This window comes from Lemur catta, chromosome 6, assembly GCF_020740605.2.
Source record: "Lemur catta isolate mLemCat1 chromosome 6, mLemCat1.pri, whole genome shotgun sequence".
Lineage (NCBI taxonomy): Eukaryota > Metazoa > Chordata > Mammalia > Primates > Lemuridae > Lemur > Lemur catta.
In genome coordinates, this window is record NC_059133.1 from 5,784,987 (window position 1) to 5,808,601 (window position 23,615).

General features: G+C 48.6%; 1 protein-coding gene across 7 annotated transcripts in view; it reads left to right on the forward strand.

Annotated features, from left to right (window-relative positions):
• Positions 1–23,615, forward strand: part of PACSIN2 (protein kinase C and casein kinase substrate in neurons 2) — a 141,961-nt gene that overhangs the window by 92,665 nt on the left and 25,681 nt on the right. For all 7 annotated transcript variants that reach the window (XM_045554738.1, XM_045554741.1, XM_045554735.1 and 4 more), the window contains exon 2: positions 14,469–14,608. In XM_045554738.1, coding sequence (XP_045410694.1) covers positions 14,549–14,608 — 60 coding nt within the window. In that variant the 5' untranslated portion in view covers positions 14,469–14,548. The remainder of the gene's footprint in view (positions 1–14,468; positions 14,609–23,615) is intronic.

Here is a 23,615-nt window from a genome sequence, read left to right on the forward strand (position 1 = left end):
CCCGAGTGGAGCCAAGGCTGGCAGCAGAGAGGATACAGGAGCCTGTGGGCCCCAGCCGGGTTGTCAGGTGGCAGGAGGGCCTCCCGAGAGGCTGGTGGTAGACAGCCAGGGGTTGAGCCATGTGGCCCACACCATGGTTGCTAAACCTATTTGTGGTCTAGTTTAATGTATGCAGTAGTGTTTACAAAAGAATTCTAACCACTAGAGCATCTTCACATAAATGCTCCAGTTATTTTCCATTTGTGGCTCTTTGGTCTACATCAATCAGAATTACTCACACTCTTCAATTCTTCTTTTCTTATCCTGAATTTGTCCAGCAAGTTTTTATGGAGTGACTGCTATGTGTTGGACACTGGATGCAGGGACTATGGCAGTGAACAAAACTGACAAAAGTCCCTGCCCTCCTGGGGTTTACATTCTAGCAGGGCAGATGGATGAAAACCAAAACAATTGAGTAAATGATGTAGCACTTAGAAGGCAATGAATACTTGGAAGAGAACAATAAAGTAGGGAGGCTCTGGCAGGGCTGGGGCAAGGGTCAGAGGGGACCTCACCGGGTTAGGGGACCTCACAGCCTACAGGGTGGGAGGGGGACATTCCACGGAGGGGGCGAGCAAGCAGTGGCAGGACTAGCAGAGGGCCAGTGTGGCTGCAGCTTGGTGCAGGGGGAGGAGTGCAGGGAGGGCTGTGGCGGCAGGGGTGGGGTCTAGGGACACAAGGCAGCTTGGTGGGAGGTGGGCAGAGTGCAGGCTGGGAGGACCTGGGCCTTTACTCTGTATAAGGGGCTTGAGAGCAGCCATGGTCTGACATGCATTTGAGAGGGTTGCTCCAGAATAGAGTGAAGTGGGATGAGGGGAGGCGGGGAGCCCCAGCAGGGGACAGGTGACTGTGACCACACAGAGGAGAGGTGATGGTGGCAGAGATGGTGGAAAGAAGAGGTGGGTCTGATCATCTCCATGGTTTTGCGGAAGCAAGGCCATTTCAGCAGGCGTGGGTGGACCCCCCTCAAAGCTGTGGTGCGGACCCCAGTGCTCTGTGCGTCCTAGCGCGGGCCCTAGCACTGGGCCACTTAGGAAACAAAGTGGGGTATTCGCTGGATTTTTTTATTAACTAATTTTATATTCTAAAACCATTACATGCTGATATTCAAAATTTTCTAATAGTTTAGGAAGTTATGAGGTGAGATGTGAAAGACACCCTCCCACCCTCCTGGTCCCCCCCACAGCAGAGTCTCACACGTGCCTGTGGCCCCACTGGGACTCTGTGTGCAGTGGCAAGCTTTTATGGCCACCTAATTGTTTTTTAATACCAGTGGGATCGGACCGTGTCCCTCGGTGCGCGGTGCAGTTCTGCCTCCCTGGGGTGGCGCTCCACAGGCGTCCTGGCAGTTTTTGATTCTTAATCAACATCGAGGTAGTTTTCAGTGTTGTTTATTTTGGGTTTTGTTTGTTGCTATTAAAAATAATGCCACATTGAACACTTACACTTGGTTCTCTTGGGTGGGTTTATCTGTAGGATAAGTTTTTAGAAGAAATAATTGGGTCCAAGGATAGGTGTTTTCTCTTGTTACGGATATCATGCATTGAGAAGGCACGCCACGACACATACAGCAGCAGTTCTATGGCCAGTTATGGAATTAATATGCTTTAACTTTTAAAACCAGTAGCACATATACAAAAGTCTGAGTTACCGTGAAGCTTATTGATGGCTCCAGATCATTCTTCTCTGAAGTCCCCCTGCCCTCCTCTCAGCCCTGCAAGCACCTGGGCTCCTTCCCTGCTGGGTGTTGGGACTCAGCACTCCCTCCCCCTGACTGTCCCTGAAGTGCCCTCACCTGTTCTCCTCATGCCTGCTCTCCATCTTCCTGGGGCCCTTGGAGAAGCCACACTCTTTTCTCAACAAGCCCCTCCTCTGGGTGTTTCAGAGTGCCCTGTTTCCTAGTGCTTTTCACACTCTGCAGCTGTTTGTATTTTGCTGCGTGTCAGGCTGCCCTCACAGGACATCAAGCCCAGGAGGGCAGGGACCATGTCTGTCTTGTTCACTGCTCCATCCCCAGGCTTAGGAGATGCCTGGCATGTGGTAGATACTCAGAAGTACCAGTCCTTGTGTTTGAAAGAAGTAGGTACTTAGGAGAGTGCCTGGCGCATCATACGTGTTCGTAGAATGAGTGGGTAAATATGTCCTTTACTTAATGATCCTCCTCTCACCCTGGGCCAAGGCAAGGGCTTAGAAGAAAGATTAGATTGTAGTCATTTTCATTACTGAAGAATCTCCTTCCCTGGATTTGAAGGGGAAGCCTTAAGTGCAGTCTCTGCTCACTGCGAGTCAGGTGAGCGGCCAGAACCAGGCCAGCCGTGTGGCTGGGGTGAGGGGTTGGAGCGGCGAGGACACCTTCTTCTGTGCTGCCTTCTGCAGTTAGAGGAGCGAAGAGGAGGGCTTTCTCCCGAGGCTGACTTTCAGGGGAGATGAACAACATGGTCATTTTACTCGGAATGTCCTTGCTTTATAGCAGTAGCCTTTTGGCCTAAAAAAATGACCTGTTCTGTTGTTTATTTTTGGAACAAATTAAGGGCATTAAGGGGGAGCTTAGATGTACTTATGTAATGCATATCTTTTGTTTACCTGATACCTGTTATCAGGCCCACAGGAGAGGAAGGAGGTTATGCCAGCTCCCAGCTTGGGCAAAGGGCACCTTGGCAACCTCTGTTAACCTTTGAGACTGTGCACACCAGTTAAGAAATGGCTGTGACTCCTGGTGCCTGTGTACGTCAGAGGCACAAGTCACTGGAATCCAAGATCTGGAGCTGTTTACAGTCCCCCAGTCATTCCTGGATTCCCAGATTCCTGAGGAGTGCCTCTGAGAACAAAGTGTGTATTCAGCAAACATCTGTCAAGGGCCGACTGGGTGCCAGCCTGGGGAATCACAAGTGTGTTTTTAAAGGGGTAAAGAGGAAAAGGGGTGATGATTTGAATATCTTTACATTAGGACTTCCTGGCTCTCAAGTTGCAGATTGTTGCTTATGCACCTTTGATGGACCAACAAGGTCCCAGGCAAGAGCCTGCTGTCCTTGCCCCTCATGTCACTAGAATTTTAAGGTCTCCCAGGGGAGCCGGCCCCAGAGACTACCCACTGACCCACCAGTGACTGGCAGTTCACTGAGTGGCCACAACAGTTCTGCACTCCTCCCAGAGGAGTTGGAAGGAGAGGAGGCATAGGCTGGAAGTCCCTGCTCGTTCAGTCAGTCACTCGTGCTCTCAGGCCTTTATTGAGCACCTACACCTACGACAAGCAGCACTGTGAGAGCCCTGGAGCTAAGCGGAAAGGAGACCCACAGTGGTGCTGACAGAACAGGGCTGGCCTCCACCCCGCCCAGCCCGCAGGACCTCCGGCTTGCTCTTCCCCATCCCTTAACTGGTCTCTTGCTTTTATCTTTGTCCTCCTGTTTTATGTGATAGGAAATTCTCGTGGTTTTGTCATCCATGTCACTAGCTTCATCTTTAAACTTGCACATTCTATGGAGAAGATCATTATTAAAATGTTTATTTAGGTAATAAATTTCCTCAAAATTGACTCTCTTTTTCTGGTTTCCTGATTGCTCCTTTTTCTTAGCAGCCTGTTCATGTTTTATGGGTACAATAACCCTTGACTCTCTTGGAAAATTCTTATCAGCTTATTAGAATTTCGCTCATTCCCTCAAGTATCTCTTTTCTCCAGAGTTCCTGTCGATCTTGCTCCTGCTCTTTCATGGCTTTGGTTTTCATTTTGTGATTATTAATTTAATGATTGAAGATCCTTGGTTATCAGTTCATGTTTATGAAAGAAGAACAGGGCTGATGGCACAGGAAGCTGAGCTGGGTTCCCTGCTGGCCTCTCCCCTAAAGAGAGGGGTGGCTGTGCTCTGCAACAGGCCGGGCATGGTCCAAATGGGCTTTCCTGAAGGACTTCTGTGCTTGGTGGTTCCAAATGCAGTTTTGAAAATGACTGTGATGATTGACCATCATTCTGCCTCTCTCCCAACTTTGCGTTTCTCAACCATCGTGTCCTCCGACCTGCTGCTCTGCCGTGGCCTTGTTTCCCTGCACTGGTACAGGTTCCACCCCGTTGACTCAGCGCGCCCTCAGGAGGAAGGAGAGGGAGCTATATGCCTCTCTTGAATTTGTTTCTTTCCAACGATGACACTAAAATGGTCATGCTGTAGTGTCATGTTTTGGGAAAGAAACAAATTTGGAGGAGCTATATGGGAAATATGTTTTATTGTCTTTGTTTTTGCCGTTGTGATGGAAAGGAATCCAGAATAGCTCAGCATACTCTACCCCATCCTAAAGGTTGGCTTCAGAATCAGTTGTTTGGAATTCAGACGGCATGTTACTGCTTCAGCTTGTGTGACACACAGTATAGCCCACGAGATAGAATTTGGGCCAAAAGCGTGTGCAGGAGGAGTGTCTGACAGGAACACTCTCCCTTACATGCAGCACTTGTTCAGAGTTCACAGCACACATTCAGTTGTCTTCGAGAACTGGAGCTCAGTTTCTTTAGGAAGAGAGAATCCTCCAACTACTGGGTGCTAGACAGTCTGAAACGTACCAAAGAAGTGGCAGATCCAGGCCTTGTCCTTGGAAAGAGCAATGATGACTCATTTGTCTGCCACTTTGCACTTTCCCAAAGTTCTTTCACATCTGTTATCACCCCTGAGCCTCTTAATACCCCAAGAGATGATGATGAGGGCCTGTGACATCCTGCCTCACAAACAAGGACAGTGGCTCTCGGAGGGGACAGATGACTGAATCACAGAGGTGGAGCTGAGGCTCATTTTCCACTCAATATCACACTGTCTTCCCAGGAACTTTCTCTTCCAGATGAGAAACACCCAATTTATTATTAAATGCATGTTTCCTATTTTGTGGCATAGATAAACAGATTTCAAAAGCATCCAGTGCCGTTTGGCATTAGAGAACATTTTGTTCCACTGGGTGTACGTGGGCGTGGTCGCCGTTAGGGCTGGCTCAGGACCCTGGAAGAATGAATGAAGCAGAACAGGAAACACGCCCCACCTGATCTCCTTCTGAAGGAAGATTCAGCCTCAGAAGCCTTCTCAGTTTCCCGAGCTTACATGTTTCTTCAGCCCAGAGGGTGCTGCAACCAGATTCATTTTTATGGTTAAGGACATTTGTGTGTGAAAAACAATTCTGAGTAGTATTCCCTGAGAGGCCCAGGGCCTTTGGGAACATTTTGGAGATCAACGTTAATAAGAAAGCCCTGGGGCTCTAGCTGTTTTCCTGAGGGTGCAGCCATCCAGGGCTCCCAGATCCGTGGAGTGACTGTGGCTGGATGTGCAGTGTCCTGTGGGGTTGGGCAGCATGGAGTCAGATGGTCTGGGCTGAGTCCCAGCCTAGCACTTAGGAGCTGTGGGCCCTGGGAATGGGGATTGGAATCATTTGTACGTCGGTTGCCTTCCTGTAAAATGGGGGCAGTAATACATCTTTTATAGAGTTTTTGAGGTACAAAAATAAATGTCTAAAGCTCACTTTGACCACCTGGTGGTGCTAAGAGGTGCTTAGTGCATGCTAACTGCTTTGTTGGTTTGTTCCACTCTTGGAAAATTCTTACCCTGGACTCCCAGGTGGCATGACAGAACCACATCTGGATGAAGCAGGTTTGTTTTATTTGACACAAACATGGCAGACTCCAGGCAAGAGAGCCTTCTTTGTGGGCATAGTTCAGTTATCAGACAGTTATTGAACACACCTAACCTATATGGTGCCATGAGGTAGCTCTTCTAGTTCTTTCCTTGGTGGCCTTGGTCTCCCTGTGGGGTTGAGCATGACTCTTCTGGGGTGTGGCCTGCCTGCATTGGTCCTGGTCTACAGCTGGTTCCCACCGGGTCAGGAGGGCTCAACTGAGGATCCACATACTAGAGTAGGGGCCAGTGTTCATCTGTACATTAGGGGTCTTTTGTTATGGAAGCTCATTTTCTCGTAGAGCATAGGCCATGTCCTGTGCCCTCTGCTCTTACCTTAGAGTTATTTGTCTGCAGGTCTAGGCACCATGGTCACATGTATCTGTCCACCCTCTACTCGCCCACTTGAAAGAGGGAGTGAAGCGATACCTGGATCCGTGGATAACCTTCTTCCCTCCCTTCCTTTCTCGGCAAGCTTTTGTCTCTGAGTTCTCTATGGGGAACATGGGTTACTTTTGTTTTTCTAAGTTACATTTTCTTTTTGCCAGGATCCTGTTAAGATATAAATTTTTTTTTTTAAAAAAAAAAGTGCCCAAATTGATTGGTATCTTAAAACAAATCTTTATTATTTACAGTGGTTTTTTTTCCCCCCCTCCTTGCAACATGTGTATAGTAACAGTGTTAAAAGGGCAAAGTATTTGTTCTGTTTGCATTTGACAAAATTTAATATTTGGGCCTTTCCTGATTTTCTCATTATTCTAGTCCAGTTTAGTTGTTTTTGAGTTTTATTTAAAAGAAATCATTTGTTTGTATTCCCAGCACCAGCTTAGTTATTGAAACTTAGATACTTATTGAATGAATGAATGATATTCACCAAGAGCAGCTAGATGGCAGGTCTTCTCTTCTTCCCAGTTTCAGGTTGACATAGCCCATTGTATCACTAAGCCCGTGATGCTCCCGGGCTCTTTCCTTGCGCTCCCCTCCTGACCTTCTCTGAGCCTGGGTGTGGTCGATGTGACTCATGAGGTCACAGGGGCCCAGGAATAGTGGTTGATCATCGTGTCTTATTGAGTTGGTGGTGCCAGTTGAATCCTGGTGTAGAAGAGCGAATCTAACTTTTCATTGTGCAGAATACTTCTTGTTTAAGCCCTGAAGGTTAACAGCTGATTCTCTCTTGTGTGAAATTGCCAGTCATGGATTTCCAGGGATGGGTGAGATTTCCGTGGCTACCCTTGGCCCATCTTGCCCACCCTTACGGATAGGAAGCCCCTATTCTGTGCACTTGAACAGATCCCATCTGCCTGCAAGCCCTCCCAGCTTTCTCTATGCCCGGTGAAGGAAAAGACTCCTGTTTTCTTGATATTTTCATAGTTTTTTTTTTTTTTTTTTTTTTTTTTGAGACAGAGTCTCGCTGTGTTGCCCGGGCTGCAGTGAGTGCCATGGCATCAGCCTAGCTCACAGCAACCTCAAACTCCTGGCCTTAAGCGATCCTAACTGCCTCAGCCTCCCCAGTAGCTGGGACTACAGGCATGTGCCACTATGCCCGGCTAATTTTTTCTATGTATATATTTTAGTTGGCCAGATAATTTCTTTCTATTTTTTTTAGTAGAGACGGGGTCTCACTCTTGCTGAGGCTGGTCTCGAGCTCCTGACCTCGAGCAATCCACCTGCCTCGGCCTCCCAGAGTGCTGGGATTACAGGCGTGAGCCACCGCGCCCGGCCTTTTCATAGTATTTTATTTGTAATACCTATAAACTGCTGCTTATATAGAATGTATTAATACTATAATAGGAAGAACTTGAATTTCAGAACCAGACAGAACCTGGTTTTAACTCTTAGTCTCACCATTTATTAGCTGTGAGACCTTGAGCAAGTAATTTGATCTTTAGTTTCTCATCTGTGAAAAGGAAATAAAAATACCTACCTCGTGGGACTATAATGAAAAACAAATTAGATTGTGGAATATAGCTCCAGTTGTGCTTAGAGGGAAATTTATGGCTTTAAAAGCGAAGAAAGTCCAAAAATTAATGAAGCTAAGGAAAGTAGAAATAATAAAGAGAAGAAATCAAGGAAACAGAAACAGATACTCAGCAGACAGTGAAAATGAACGAATGAATGCTAAAAGTTGCTTCTTTGAAAGAGAATAAAAATTCTTAAACCTCTGATGAGACTGGTCAGGAAAAGGCACAATAAACCAGTGTTAGGAATGAGCATTATTATAGACCCTTCAGTCTTTAAAATGAATCTAAGAGAATAATATGAATAGTTTTATGCCAATACATTTTAGGAAAATGAACTGGACTCCCTAGAAAAATGTAACTTTCCAAAATCAACACACAAAGAAATAGAAAATACGTGAATAGTCCTTTACCTGTTAAAGAACTGGAATCTATAATTAAACCTTCTTAAAGAAACCCCAGGCCCAGATGACTTCACTGACAAATTTTGCCAAATATTTAAGAAGAAATAAAGCCAATCTTACGCTAACATTCATTTGTGATAAAAGCTTTTAGTAGAATTATAGTAGAAGGAAACTTTCTTATCTGAAATAAAAATCCTATAGCTAACCTTAATGGTGAGATGTTGAAAGCTTTGTCTTTGAGATCAGGAAGGGTTTCTACATTTTATTGTCAGTCCTCTCCAGTGCAGTAAGGCAAGAAAAAGAAAAGCCATACAAATTGGAAAGGAAGAAATAAAACTGTCATTATTTGAATATGATGTGAATGTATGCATAGAAAATCCAAAGATTTATAGATAAACTATTAGAAATAGTAAGTGTGAAGTTGCTGGATACATGGTGAGTATACAAAAATCAGTTGCTATATATATTAGCAATAAGCAGCTAAAATGAAAAGATTTTAAAGATATCATTTATAACATCAAAAATATTAAATACTGCTGGGCACAGTGGCATGCACCTATAGTCCCAGCTATGCAGTAGGCTGAGGCAGGAGGATCGCTTGAGGCTAAGAGTTTGAGGCTTTAGTGACCACTGATCATGCCTATGAATAGCTGCTGCACTCCTGCCAGGGCAACAGAGAGACCCTCTCTCTTAAAAAACAAAAAAAAAAAAATTAAATCTGACTAATACACTAACAAAATGTAAGAACTCTATACAAAAGACTGTAAATCACTATTGAGAGAAATTAAAGAAGGCCTGAATAAACGGAGTATATATACCATGGATTAGGAGACTCAGTGTTGTAAAGATGTCAGTTCTCTCAGAGTGATCAAAATCCCAGCAGAGTGGGCTGGTTGGTGGAAGTGAACAGACAGATTTTAAGATGTGTCTGGAGATGCAAAAGGCCAAGGATAGGCAAGCCACCCTGGAAGAACAAAGTGGAGGATTCCTCTGCCAGGTACCAAGAATTCTTATAAAGTTGCAGTGACTAAGACCTGGTGGTGCTGGCACAGCACAGAGGCTAGAATAGAGAGCCTAGATAATGATCCACACGTCTGCGGACAGAGGTGGCTCTGCAGAACAGTGTGGGAAAGGAAGCCTTTTTCAGCAAATGGTGCTGGACCAACTGGACATCCACATGAAGAGATGAAACCTGACTTGCATGTCACATCACATGCAAACTCATTTCTGGGTGTGAAAAGTAAAAACCAAAAAAAAAAAAAAAAAGAAAAAGAAAAGAAACCCACATATTTAAAAGGTAATAAAGGTGAATGAATATCTTCATGACCTCAGCAAGAGGAAAGACTTCTTAAACAGGGCATAAAAGCACTAACTATAATAGAAAATTTTGATGAATTATACTATATTAAAATTAAGAATATCTATGCAACAAATGACCCCATGAAAGAATAAAGATAGGGCACAGCCAGGGGATAGTGTGCACTTGTAGTCCCAGTTGCTTGAGAGGTTTGCTGGATCCCAGGAGTTCAAGGCCAGCCTGCTGAGCAACATAGTAAGTCTCTCTCTCTCTCTCTCTCTCTCTCTCTGTCTCTCTCTGTCTCTCTCTCTCTCAAAACAAAACAAATGCACAGAGCAGCAGGTATAACTTACACCAGGCATCACTAAGGGAAATGCAGATTAAAACCACAGTGAGTTAACTACTCACACCCACCTAAAAGGCCAAGATCAACAGACCATCCATGAAAACAGGACTTTAGCATCGTTCATAAGGGCACAGCACACAGCAGCACGTGTAGTTTTCCACATATGTTCTAGATTTTAGCTCAGCACTGAGGTGGTTATGGTCAGTGGTTAAGAGCATGGCTGCTGTCAACCTGCCTTTATTCAGCTCCTAACTCCTCCCCTTGGGCAAGCCCCTTACCCTTTCTGTGCCTCAGCTTCCCCACTTTAACAAGGTGCATGACAATAACCACTACCCCGTAGGTTGTCATTGGGATTAAAGGAAGCGCACACATGTGTGGCATGGAGCGCAGTGTTTGGTGAGTGAGGTCCGGCTGGCCTCCTCATCGCTGAGGAAGGGAGGGCTGGCGGCAAGGTCGCAGGGAGGGTGGCAGCCTCAGAAAGAGTGCTTATCCCAGTAGCAAAAATAATGGGAAAATAAAAGTCAAATCCAACCCCAGTCACCGACATTTCTCACCACCTTTGGGTGGCTTGCTGGGTGGTGATTTTCAGAGCAGTGGCTGCCACTTCAAGGGTGTCCGATGAATGCCAAGTGACTTTCATTCATCATTGCTAATCCTCCTGCAGTCTGTGAGGAAGATCTCCTCTTCTGATGGCAGGGCTGACTCTTGAGAGAGCTGCTGCTGCGACCTACACTGGGGATACCGGAGATCATGGCAGTGCCTGAGATTATTGCTGGGAGGTGCAGGAAAAGCCGCAAGGACAGACTACGGGATGTGCAGGTGGTGGGGAGAAGGGGCTGTCAGGGCGGGGGATGGGGAGCCAGGAGAGACGAATACTCTGGGTAGGTGCAGGGCGCTCTGGGAGAGGCAGGGCAGTAGGACAGGCCCCTTTGGCAGACATCCGGGGGCAGGGGCAGGAAAGAAGGGGGCTCAGGAGTTGCTAGTTGAGAGTGCAGGCCCCAGAGGTTGTGTGGCTCTGTGAACACCAGAGATGAGTTCCCAGGTCAACCGGCGCTGTAACAGCAGTTGAGTTTCTCTGCGGTGCAGGTCCTTGCCCCCCAGGTCCTCCGTTCTGCCCGTGTTCCTTGTGACTGTCGTGTGGAGCTGAAAAAAGTAGCGAGGACACTTGGAGCTGAGGGTGCGGGCCGAGGGCAGTGCTCCATCGAGAGAGGCCCTGCCGCAGGCTGCGACCTGGGGTCCTGGGGCCTTCCTGCCATCTTGTGTGACCTTCACTGACAGTTGGTGAAGCACAGCTCAGGAACTGGCGCTCAGAGAAATGGCGTGGCTTTCCCACAGTCACCCGGCTAGTCAGCGGGAGAGCTGGGATTCAAACCTGAGCTTTCCGGTTTCAAAGCCCATGATTTCCCACCATCCTAGGCTTTCCCAGTGGGCACTTTCACTGCGTTACCTCACTGACTCTGGGCAGGAGACCTTCAGTGCTTCCCCTCACCGTCTCTGTCTATTCGGGTTTATTATACCTTGCCTCTGTGTCCCCTGTAGGGCATTGGATGTCTTTGCCAGTTTGTGACTGCACCGTTCAGTGAGACCCTGTGTAAGATGTACTTAGAGGGTTCAGAAAGAAATGTAGTTAATTCTGAAATATTACAACTCAGAAATGAGGTGGTAGTACGGAACTCCCAAAAGTCATTTATATTGGGTCTTAAATGCCTTGTACAATTTTACAGAGATTTGTCTTCCTACATTTGTTTTACTTAAATTAATAAAGAAATTCATACATAATCTTGGAGAATGTCTAAGTTGGGAGGTGAAAAATTTGTGGCAGGGAGCTGGTTGAGCATGAAAATGAAGGCTAGTGCCCTCAGATAGTTGAGCTGATATCGTCATTACACACTGAGCTGTGGCCACATAGGATGCCGGTGGGGTGTGGTCGGCCCTTGTTGAACCTGAAGGCATCACACGGTGATGATTTGGGGATGTCACAGTCGCTGAGCACAATGCTATGGTGAAATCTCAGCCCTGGACAGAGGGAAAGTGAGCAAGTGTGGGTCCTTACCCCAGCTCTGCCACCATGTAACTTGGGCACGTCCCCCTCACTCGGTGTTCCTTGATCCCACAGGTTACCTAAGAGCATGTGTCCTTTCTGAGGCCCTGGCAGCTCTAGAGTAAAGATACTTTTGGTTATCTACACAATGACTCTGGCTCTTGCTCCTGAAAGTTGAGCATTGTGCTGAGCCTGTCCTTGGCTCCTGGCACTTAGTGGGCTCTTAATTAATCTTTTGCAGAACTAATCTTCCATTAGTGTCTAAACCATGGCTTCATCCAGGCAGAACCTAGGTGCCTCTGTCTGACCAGCTCAGGTGTCAAGCTGCGTCTCAGTCCAGAGAGGGGCTGTTCCTCCCTGCAGCTGGTCCCAGGGCTGGCCAGGCAGCCCCTCTGGCAGCGTGAGTGGGACTCACATGAGCCAAAAGCCCTGATACTCCCTTGAGAAGCCTGGAGCAGAGACCAGCTGCTCTGGGTAGAATGTTTTCTGCTGCTGCAGACAGGGGCTGGGGGGCCCTGGCTAGTGGCTTAGGATTCCACAGGATAGGACATGCTGTGAGAGGTGGCACCTGGGCCCAGGACAGATGACCTGTCCAGCCTCTGTGATATCCTCGCGAGTCGGGTGACCATGGAGCAGAGTCCGAGCCAGTGTGCTGGTCCTCACTGGGTTCTCTCCGTAAGAGCCTGCACGTGTGTCACAACCACGCAACTGTCTCTTCATATCGGGAATGTCTCTGGAATGCTTGGCTTTGAAGTACCGTAATCTCTTCTGTTCCTGCATCTATTGCTGCACAGGGGTGTGTTTACCTTGGGAAGCTCTGCGATCCACCAGATTAAACCCTTTTAATTAGCAATTAGATTTTAGGTTATGAGACATCTGATTTATTTAAATTCGAGATAATTTTTGGAAAACATCTTGGTGTAATGGAGAGAATATTACCTTAGTAAACAGGCAGAGTTGGTGTCAAATGCTAGTCCCTACCGTAATCCACTATTGGATGGCCAGGGGCTAATACATTACCTCCTGGAGCATCAGTTTCCTCTACTGTAAGAGAGAGATAAAAGTAATGATAATTACTATATAATAGTAATGGCAACAATAATAAATACATTATTATTTAATATTTACTATGTCCACAGCACTAAGTGTGGACCACACATTGTTCTAAACCCTTGTATGTAGCCCTTGTATGTACTATCACAGCAATTCTAGATGTAAGTTCCATTATTGTCTTCTTTTTTTTTTTTTTTTTGAGACAGAGTGTCACTTTGTTGCCCTGGCTAGAGTGAGTGCTGTGGCGTCAGCCTAGCTCACAGCAACCTCAAACTCCTGGGTTTTAAGGAATCCTACTGCCTCAGCCTCCCGAGCAGCTGGGACTACAGACATGCGCCACCATGCCTGGCTAATATTTTCTATATATATTTTAGTTGGCCAGATAATTTCTTTCTATTTTTTTTTTTTTAGTAGAGACAGGGTCTCGCTCTTGCTCAGGCTGGTCTCGAACTCCTGACCTCGAGCAATCTACCCGCCTCGGCCTCCCAGAGTGCTAGGATTACAGGCGTGAGCTACGGCACCCGGCCTATTGTCTCTCTTTTAAAGATAAGGCAATTGAGGCACAGAGAGGGTAGGTAACTTGACCACTGTTGCCCAGCTAGTAAGTAATGGATCTGGGATCCAAGCCTAGGCAGTCCGACTCTGGAGCCTGTGTTCCTTCCTGTGATTCTAGCCTATCTCACAGAGAACCGTGAGGACTAGTGTGATAGCACGTGGAGCAGTACCTAGAACAAAGTCTGCCCCTTGTAGGTGCTCAAAAAGCATTGGCTGCTCTGTTCTCCCCTTTCCTTTTGCTAAGTTGAGGCTTTGGACTCCTGACTGTGGTAGTTGGGGAACTCTGAGGCCTCTGGCTGTATGATCTGAACACAGGGTGAGGTAGAGAAAGGTGGAGTTACCTTTTCACCAAGAAGTCAGAGGGTTTCATCTGGGCTGTGGATGGGTCATTCTAGCAAGGCAATTTATGCTTATGAACATAGCGGGGGTCCTTCAGCTTCTTGCCTCTAGCAGGAGAAATAATTGCCCCTTTACTCTTGCTTGGAATGACACATCTGTCACTCAGAAATGATTGATTTACCTTGTTTGCTTTTATTCTCTCCAGCTGAGCCACACATGGGCAGCATCAGAGTAAACTGGTCTGAATTTGGGGCTTCAATGGCTGAGATGAGTCAGTCAAGGTGGTGGTGGGGGAGTGGGAACTCCGGAGAGTGGGGTTGGGTGTCGAAGGTGGGGTTACTTCCGCTCACATTTTATCCCAGGCCCTAGCCCTGCCGATGGGTAGGGATGCTTGGGCCGGGCGAGCCCAAAGACACTGGGCTTTGCCTGCTTTTGTGTGCTGTCCTCACATGGTCTCTGCCCCTTGCTCCAGAGGATGAGGAAGATCATTTAGTAAGATTATCAATCTGTTGATCTAAGAACACAAACTGTTCTTCAGAAAGTTCTTTGAACTTTTCAGTAAGGTGTGGAGGTTTACTTTGTTAATGTGAGACATATACACATACACATGGGTACATACACATGTGTGCAATGCCCAGAGGCAGTTAGAGTTTATTGACTTTCCCCCACCTAAAGGAAACATTTTAGACTGCATCAAAGGCTCGATGGAAATGGGAAGTCATGAAATAGAGATGACTTGCTTCTTTACCTCGGGGATTTATAATAAAAACCACATGATGTGTGTTTTTCTTTCATAGGTTTACCTGCGGATTTTGAGCATCCGAAGTTGAATCCCTGAATCTAAGCATCCCCTGCTGCTCCCTCACCCTTTGAAGAAATGTCTGTCACGTATGATGATTCCGTTGGAGTAGAAGTGTCCAGCGATAGCTTCTGGGAGGTGATGCTCACGCTTTCTTCTTGCTGACTGCAGCAACCAGCCCATGGTGCCCGGCAGGCCGTGCGGTTATTTTGGGGGAGCTGGAGGATGAGATGAACATTCTCCAAAACCAGCCAGGCATTTGCAGTCAGATCTAGTTGGCAGCAGGAGAGATGTGGATGCTTGTTTTCAGCCAGTTCAGGTTTGCCGTGGCCGCCAGTGAAGGCAGTGAACCTACCTTGCTAGAAAACGAAGAGCTTGGTACTGAAAGAGGTTGGGGCTGTTTATGAAAGGTCTTGGCGACTGTCCATTCGCAGATCTTCCTTCTTCTGTTTAGCCGTGTGACTGGGAATGACATACGGTAATTACTGGGCTTAGCCTGCAAGGCACTTTAGAGTTTTGTGTAGTAACACAGATGGCTGTGAAGCGAGATCTTGCCGGGCAGCCCAGGCAAGTGGCCAGAGGGCCGAACAAACTGCCTTCGAGCTTGTCAGGGCATCTGCCTGCCCGTGAGGAACTCCTTTCCTGATTAGGTTATTTTATGGGTTTTTTGGAAGTCCTTCTTCCTGAGCCTCACTCACTCACTTTTCCTGCCTGCTAGTTAAAGGAAAGTCAATTTTTTATCAGATTTGGTCCCCATGGCAAAAACCCCTTGAGCTTTCCTGGCAGTTGTGGGATTTTTGGAAAGAGGCTTTGCAGTTAGAAACTTCTGGGCTCTGATCCCAGCTGTGTCGTTACCAGCCCTGTGAGCTTGGGATGTGCTCAACTGGTCTGAGCCTCGTGTTCTTCACCTGTGTGGGGGGCACCATTGGTTTCCAAGGGAGCTTGGCAGGGTGAGATGAGGACGTGGACGTCAGCACCCTCGTGGGTGCTCTCCTGACACAGGGGGCTCCGGCGGTGGAAGAGACAAGAGAGATGCCCTGGTGTTTGCCGGGGACTAGAAGGAAGTAGCTTTATAAACCTAAAGGAACTAGGTGTATACTTTTGGCTAAAATCAAATGCCATCTGATATTACCGTCTAAGACAGACAAATGATCACAAGTGCCCAAGTTTTAAAAAAAAGGATGGGCAAGGAGCTCAAAATTCTATTGACACTTTCCTTTCCTTTGTATTGGGCAAAAAGGTCATCACTGACTTTTAGTTAAATACTTTGTTTCATTAAAAGTATGTATTTATTGAGCACCTGCTGTGTGCTAGGCCCTGTGTGGGTACAGCAGGGAATGTGACAGACAGAGTCCCTGCCCTCAAGGAGCGGGTTTGTGCAGTAGAAGTAAAAGCACAGAGCATGCAGCCAGTCTCCACTGCTGCCCCTCGGCTGGTGGCAGCTTTCCTGGGAGGTGTCCATCTCAAATTTCAGTAGCTAGAGAGGCACATCTGCCCGGGAAACATTTCACTTAAGGCAGCAAGAGTGACAGTAACCTTGACAGTTAGATGTGTTTCCAGCCACTCTGCAGCGGGGGCGCTGCCAGGTGCATCTCATGGTGCAGCAGGAGGGTTGGTGGTGAAACTAGATGAAGCTATATCAGCACCAGCAGTTACAAGACGTAGTTTGGAGGGGTCCCTGGGACAAGGGTGGAATTCGGGGCTGCCCATCTGCCCCCACCTTCAGGTACAGGTTCATAGGCAGGCAGGTCCCACTTGCTGGCCCCCAGAGAGGCTGTGGCCTGAAGCACCTGTGGAGCAGGTGGGGGCAGTGCACATCCTGTGCGCTTTCGAGCTGCCAGCCTTGAGAAATGCTGTCCTCATTCTTAACACTGCACCAGAACTACAGATAGAAACCTTTAGAGTCGTGGGGAGCCTTTCTGTTTTGTGACTGAGTGATGTTGCTGGCTGGTTTTAATCAGTCCCTGCCTTGAGCTCGGTGGGTGCAGAGAGGATGAGGGTGCTCTGAAGTGAGAGATAGACTGAGAGAGACAACGGCGACGGGGAAGACATTGATCTGGAGCCAGGGGGCCTGGGTTTCACTCCTGGTCTTGTCACTTACTATCTGTATATGGCTTTGGGAAAGTTACTAATTTTTCTTTGCCTCAATTTCCCAATCTGTAAAATGGGGCTAATGTACCCACATCGCAGTACTGTGAGGGTTAAAGGAATGAACACATGTAAATGGTATAGGGCATCAGGACAGGTCTGGCTGGGGACACTGGCCCTCTGCTGTGGGAGCTGGAGGTAATCAGCACATAGTCTACAGTCTGTTCCTGCAGTGCCTTTGGCAGCGTTGTTTTAATTACCCACTTGGTGGCAGGAACTGCTAGGAAATTTTGATAGCTAAATATAGTGCTATTACAGAAGTCTTCAGCTGCTTGTTAAAAAAACATTGAGGTGAACATTGCCATTATATATAGTGAGCATATATTAACTCAAGTAGCTTTAACAAATTCAGTCATTGACCTAAGCTCCTGTGCTCCCTGTTAAGTTCTCAGCTACAATAATGTCAGTAGACAAGACCATCTCCTTTTGCCCAAAGAACGCTCAGGCAGGCTCTGCTCAGCTTGTGATGCTGCCCCTGAGATTGTCCTTCAGTTTATGTCAACTCTGTGGTGCCCTCCTCCTCCTCCGCCTCTTCCCCCTCCCTCTCCTTGCATGGTCTTCTCTGATTGTCTGTCTCAGATCTCTGTCTCTCGCATAAAAACACTTGTCATTGGAGTTAGTGCCTAAGGAACAACTCGGGAGGATTGCGTGGCTAACGCTTCCTCATGTCAATCTTTGCCTCTGCCTTCCCGTGGCCTTTGTGCTTTCCTGTGTGTCACATTTCCCTCTGTCTTTCTCTCATCAGCAATGTGTCACTGGATTCAGGGCCCACCCGAATAATCCAGGATGATCTCATCTGGAGATCCTTTGCTTAATGTCTGCATAGACTCTTTCCAATGAAGATCACGTTCACAGCTTCCGGGAGTCCTATGTCACTTTCGGAGGCCACCATGCACTCCACTACAGCCCCTGAGCACACTGCATGTAGAAACCAGGCACCTGCCGGAGCCCAGTGTGGCATCAGAAAGCAAGGCACAGACTTGGTGGCTTCCCAGAGACACCCCTTACTCTTTGGTCTTTTCAAGAAGACCTCACAGATTTCCCAACCTAAGATCGATAGTCACCCCTTTGACAAAGAAGATTCGGTGTAGGGGTTGGGATAGATTGGAAGAAAATTGCCTGAGGCTCTCCCCATGGGCAACACCCCCCGCCCCCAAGGGAATGTGGATGAGAGGTAGTGATGCTGCAGGTCACATCCTGGGGAGAGGGGACAGTCCTGGAACCCTCCCAGCCTGCCTGGGACATGGATAGGCTTAGGGATAAGCTAACTCAGGCCTGGATTTCGCTGGAAGCTTTATAGGCTGTTGTTTTGTGCTCGTACTGCTCTTTCAGTAACGTAACAGAAGCGCTGGGAGCGGCTCATTGCCCTCGTGGAGTTACTAGCTGAGGATGCACTGGCAGTTGACTCTCTAGCTATTGTGGGGAAAGCTCATGTGACTCACTGAAATCAGAATTTGATAAATAAAGGATCATAAGTTACTTCGTTGCTTGTGCCTCTGAGCAACTTCTCAGTCCCCTCCTCTCCACGTGGAATGGAAATCCCAGCTCCCAACACCTTTTGGGCTCCAAGAAGGTATTATGGGGTGCTCTCTCTGTGCCTGACATGAAGGGTGGAGACAAATAAAGTCATGATCATTGCCCTCAAAACCCACTGTTAACACATTTTGGCGTGTGACAGCTGATGTCCACACAAGGTACCAAGGGAGAAATGAGCCATGGTGGGAGCTTGACAGAGGAGGTGGCAGAGCATACTGCTCCGTGTGGGCCTCGCGACACCTGCCACAAGCCTTTAGAAAGTGGCCTTGCATCAGAGTTCCCTTATGCTCTTGCCTGAGACATCACTTCTCTAGGCAGCCCTGACTGCCCAGAGTATTCTCAGAATTTGTCACTGTCTGCAGTTGTTATTTTTCTAGCCATAAGTTCCATGAGGGAAGGGCCCGTGACAGTTTGTTCACCATTATATCCCTGGCGCTTCCCATAGTCCCTGGCACACAGTAGGTACTCATTAAATATTTGTGAACAGCAACAGTGTGTTGCCAGACCCTCAAAAATTGAAAGTTATGAACGCTTCAGTGGGTAGCCCGCCAGCCGGTGGCATTGACAGATTGGAAACTGGTTTCCTGTGTACCCTGGTGGAGAGGGTCCAAGGGTAAGCCGGCCATACCAAGCTGGCCAACAGAAAGAAAAGCTCCTGGTGGTGTCTCTCCAGGCAAGTCCGTGGGGTCAAAGTCAAATGTTTTGTGCAAAGCTGACAAAGTACGCCAAGAAGCTCCAGCATCTTCTTCAATTGTGTTTCTTCAATTAGAAATCCTGGAATTGTGAAAGTCTTTGGAGGTCACTTCCCCCTTCTCTCAGGATGAAGAAATGGCCGGCGAAAGGTCAGGTCTTGTTAAGTGGTGGCCGTGGCAGGCCGACAGCACAGCTAGTTGGGAAGAAACCCACCCTGGACTGTAAACCCACCGTGTCCCAGTGCACTTGGCCCTCACAAGATTAGTTCTGACTCTGCCTTACAGCTGAAGGGACAGAAATGCTCAGAGAAGCGCTTATCTAAGGTCACACATTCTGGGGCAGAGCCGGATCTGTGCTGCTCCCCTGGTGAAAGCAGGCGGAGGAAGGCCTCGTTAGAGAGGGCCCGAAGCTCCGACGATGGATTTGAACAAGATATCAAAGCTTATACTTAGTCCATCCTGTTGCCATCTGCAGGACTGTAATTAAGCAATCCCCAAAGAGTTGTCTCTCATCTCTGCCTTCCAAGATGATAGAGAATGTGCCGGAGCTTCTTGGCATACTTTATCAGATTTGAATAAAATGTTTGACTTTGATTTCACGGGCTTGCATGGAGGGACACCACTAGGAGCTTTCCCTTCTATTGGTCAGCTTGGCACAGCTGTCTCACCCTTGGACCTTTCCAGGCTGCAGAGGAAGCAATTGTGGTGCTTGGGCCCTCGGGGGCCACAGGTTAAAGGGCATGATCATTCTGAGGGTAAGATCAAGGTTGTGTTTGGCAAGTGGTCCTTGTAGTTTACAAGTTTGGGGCTGCTGGGATGAGCCTCATTGGCATAGGACGGAGACCGGAGTGGCCTGTGCACTGCAGCCGTGAGCCCTGTCGTGGCTGTGCTGCAGCCCAGTGGCTGGATGAGAGCGCACACCACCTGCCGTCGGCCCGCTAAGCCTCAGCTCTGCACCTGCTCTCATCTCAGCCCGAGGGAGGTCCTGTCTGTTGCTGGCTGCATGATCATGAGCGACCGTACCTCTTCAAACCTCAGTTTCCTTTTCTGTAAAACAGGGACACTAATAGTACCCACTGGTCTGGATTGTCATAGGGTTAAGTGAGGTGACACATGTATAGCTGTCAGTACGCTGCCTGGCAAAGCACAGACATGCTCTATTATGATGCTGCTGATGATGAAAAGCACTCAGTGTGTGGCGCTTGTTGCCAAGAGGCTTACGGTCCCCCCGGGGGAAGTAAGGCTGATGCGCTCAAGCTGATTTTGACACAAGCTGAGAGGCATGGGTTCAGTGTTTGCAAGGGCCCACGTGACCCCCAGCTGGACCAGCCCGGAGCAGCCATCCATGGGGACTCGGTCTCTCCTGTCTGCGGGTGCAGGCGATGCGGGAGACATGGGCGCTGCAGCGTGGTGCTCCAGCAGGGCCAGGTGGTGTCAGGTAAGGCTCCGACGGAAAAAGGAGCTGTGCCCTGACAGAGAGCCTGGGTCACAGCAGGCAGGGTGGGGACTCACTCATCAGTACCCATCCGTTTCTCCTTTTCTCTACCTGCAGTTGATACCTAGGCGCTTGTTAACAGCTTTCATTAGCATCTGTTCTTGTGACCTTTGTATCCCTACTTCATGTGCACACATTTTAAATACATGTAGATGACAGTCATTGTGTTTCTGTTCAGGGTGCAGTGTGCCCACCTTGTCTGCACATCATTCCTACCTCTGTGTTGCTCTGCCCTGGGACCCGAGGGAGCACTTCTGTGGGGACCTAAGTCTGGAGTGAAATGGCTGGGTTGTCGTGCGGCACGTGCACGTTTAATGACTTAATTACTGCCTGGTTGTTCGCAGAGGCCTGCCCAGTCTGCTGCTCCACAGTACGGACAGGAAAGGGTGTCTGCCTACCTCCACCCACATTTGGCCTCTCCTGCTGTCCAGTGGTCGCCCATCTGTAGGGGAAAGAGCTGCCTTGTTCTCGGACACATCCCTCTAAGTACCTGTGACGGGGAGAGTCTCTCTGCAAGGCTGTTAGCATCCTGTGCTCTGCTCTGCTCTGAAAGTGCTTGTTCATGTCCTTTGCCCATCCTCTAGCCAGGCCCTGTCTGTTTCATGTTGTGTAGGATTTTCTGGGGTATTACACATTTCAGTCACTGTCAATTTAAGACAGGGCTTATTTGCAGTCTGTCTGTTAAGTGTCCATGATGTCAGTTTCTAAACAGAAATCCTAATTTTTGATGTAATAAAATTTGTATGTATATCCTTATAGCTTTTACTTTTGAAATTTTGTTTAAAGATCCCTACTCTAAGTCACAAAGTATTCCTCTACATTTTCTTCTAGTCACTTTGTGGTTTTTACCCTCACATTTTTAGTTTGTTTATTTAGGAATGTATGACAGGGTCTCACTCTGTACACAGGCTGGAGTGCAGTGGTGGGATCATAGCTCATTGTGACCTCAAGCTGCTGGGCTGAAGCCTGCAGAGTAGCTAGGACTCACCCCCTCAGCCTCCTAAGTAGCTAGGACTGTAGGTATGTGCCACACCCAGTTAATTTTTTAATTTTTTTGTAGAGACAAGGTTTCATATGTTGCCCAGGCTGGTCTCAAACTCCTGGCCTCAAGCATTCCTCCTGCCTCAGCCTCCCAGAGTTCTTCAATTACAGGCATGAGCCACCAGGCCTGGCCCACCCCTCACATTTTTGTTGAGTGCCTGTGTGCAGTAGACCCCACGGAAAGCAGTGGAGAAAGAGCAGTGGATTAGAAAACGATGTGGTCCTGTGTCCACCCGGGCCTGGCACGTGGGAAGTGAGGCTGGCTGGGGGCAGAGGCAGTGGTGCCCCATGGCCTGGCTATAGAAGGAGGGGCTGGCTAGGAGAGGGTATGGTAGTCTGGGGCACAGATCAGCCTCTCCATGAGCCATGCCGCTCCCTTGCTCTGTTGGGCATCGAGACAGCCAGAACCTCGCTGGGTTCCTGGGGGTGTCCAGAGTCTGTTGGGATCCCGTGTGGTCCTGAGATCTGCCGTGGCAGGAAGGGCTAGAGCTCCCTTGGTGCCTCAGGGCCAAGGCAGCATGGGGTGAGAGAACATGATGGTTGGAGTGGTCTTGTCTGGTTCCATTCTTACTTGGGCCACTGGTTTCACCCTGGGATTTTGGCTATAATTGGGTAATTTATCTGTGAGATGGTCTTGATGGTCACCAACCAAAGAGGCGGGTAATACGAATGAAATGGAAAGACTACATAAAGGGACCCGTGTGTGGCCCCTGTAGGCCCCCTGACCTGCTAGCCCTCTGTTAACAATAGGTAGTGGTCACTGAGCCTGCACCGGGGCCCAGCTCTGGCACTGGGAGCCGATGGGTGGAGGCTGCAAGTCTGTGTCCACGTTACCTCTCACCCACCCAGGGATCCCAGCGATCTCACTGGCCTGATTCCAAACCCCCAGCTTTCCCGTTGCCTTTGGCCTCTGTGTTCCACAGAAAGGAGTTGGCCAGAAAAGTAGGCTGTCAAGTCAGAGAAGCTGACATTCTCCTGTGTCCTTGTGAAAGGCACTTCCAGACTATTTACACTTAGATGCCTACAGGGTGAGCAAGGAACTGGTGTGACCTGTCTGAACAGTCCTTCCTAGCAGCCCTACATTGTAAACCCCAGCCCTACCGCTGTCTCTTCTGATTCTGCAGGTGTTTCTGCACAGGGATGGCTGGAGCTGCAGCCCCAGACTCGTCCTAGCTGACTTTAAAACCAAGGCTTGTCTGATGCTGGGTTCTCCGGGCCTGGGCTGAGGAAGGCCTGAGGAGTGATTAGAAGCTTGGCAGGCAGAGGTGTGTGGCCAGAAGGAAGGGGGGCAGCTAGGGGAGCTGGAGGGGGAGGAATGGATTCCCTGGCGGCAGAGCTTGATTGGGAGGAGTGTGGCCCCAGGGGAGGAGGAGAGTTTCCTCAGGAGGACGCTAGAAAGGAGGTGGTTCTGCTCTTCCGAGAGCCTGGTAGGCACAGCCTGGAGAGGGTGAGGGTGCCATATGCAGGAGGGCCGCCTGCCTGCCTGGGAGGTGCCTGGAAGCCAGGGATCCCGTTACCTCTGTTGCCCCATCTGCCCCTGGGAGGACAGAGGACTCCAGTCTCTGCTGCTGCTGTCCCTGTCTCAGGAGGCCCCTTTCATGCCATCCCTCCAGGAACTACCCCCCAACCTCCTGAACCCCATCAGTCCCCGAGTATGGCACCCTTCAGGACCAAGGTCCAGCCCTCATGGTTTCTCCCCACCTGACCCCCATCTCTAGCACCCCGAATTCTGAGTTCCATTCCTAGGGGACTTCTCACAGTGCCCCAAGGTGGCCATGCTGGCACACCTTCTTCCTTTTGCCAATGCTATTCCCTCTGCCTGCAGTTCTTTCCCTCACCTCACCTTTAATCTGTGAGCCTCCCACTTGTCCTTGGAAATTCCCATTGGATGTTGCCTCCAGGATACTCCCCCCACCCCCTTCCTCCTAGTGCCCAGTCCCAGTGCCCTATGCCAAAGCCCCAAGTCCCTCCACTGGGCAGTCGCTTAGGGGAGAAGTGGGGTATCCTTCCCTGCAGCTGCACCAGGCGCATGTATGTTGAGCACTTGTCCTTAGTATCCTAGTATGTGAGTGGGGTAAGCCTGAATTCAGAGGAAATTAGGAATATGGTAGCTTTAGACCTACTTCAAAAATGGGTGTTTTGTGAGTGAATCAATCGAGAGGTTTGGAAGAAAGCTTGTTTATTTTCAACTTCTACGTAAAGTTATCTGCCATTTGGCCATCTCAAAATAAGC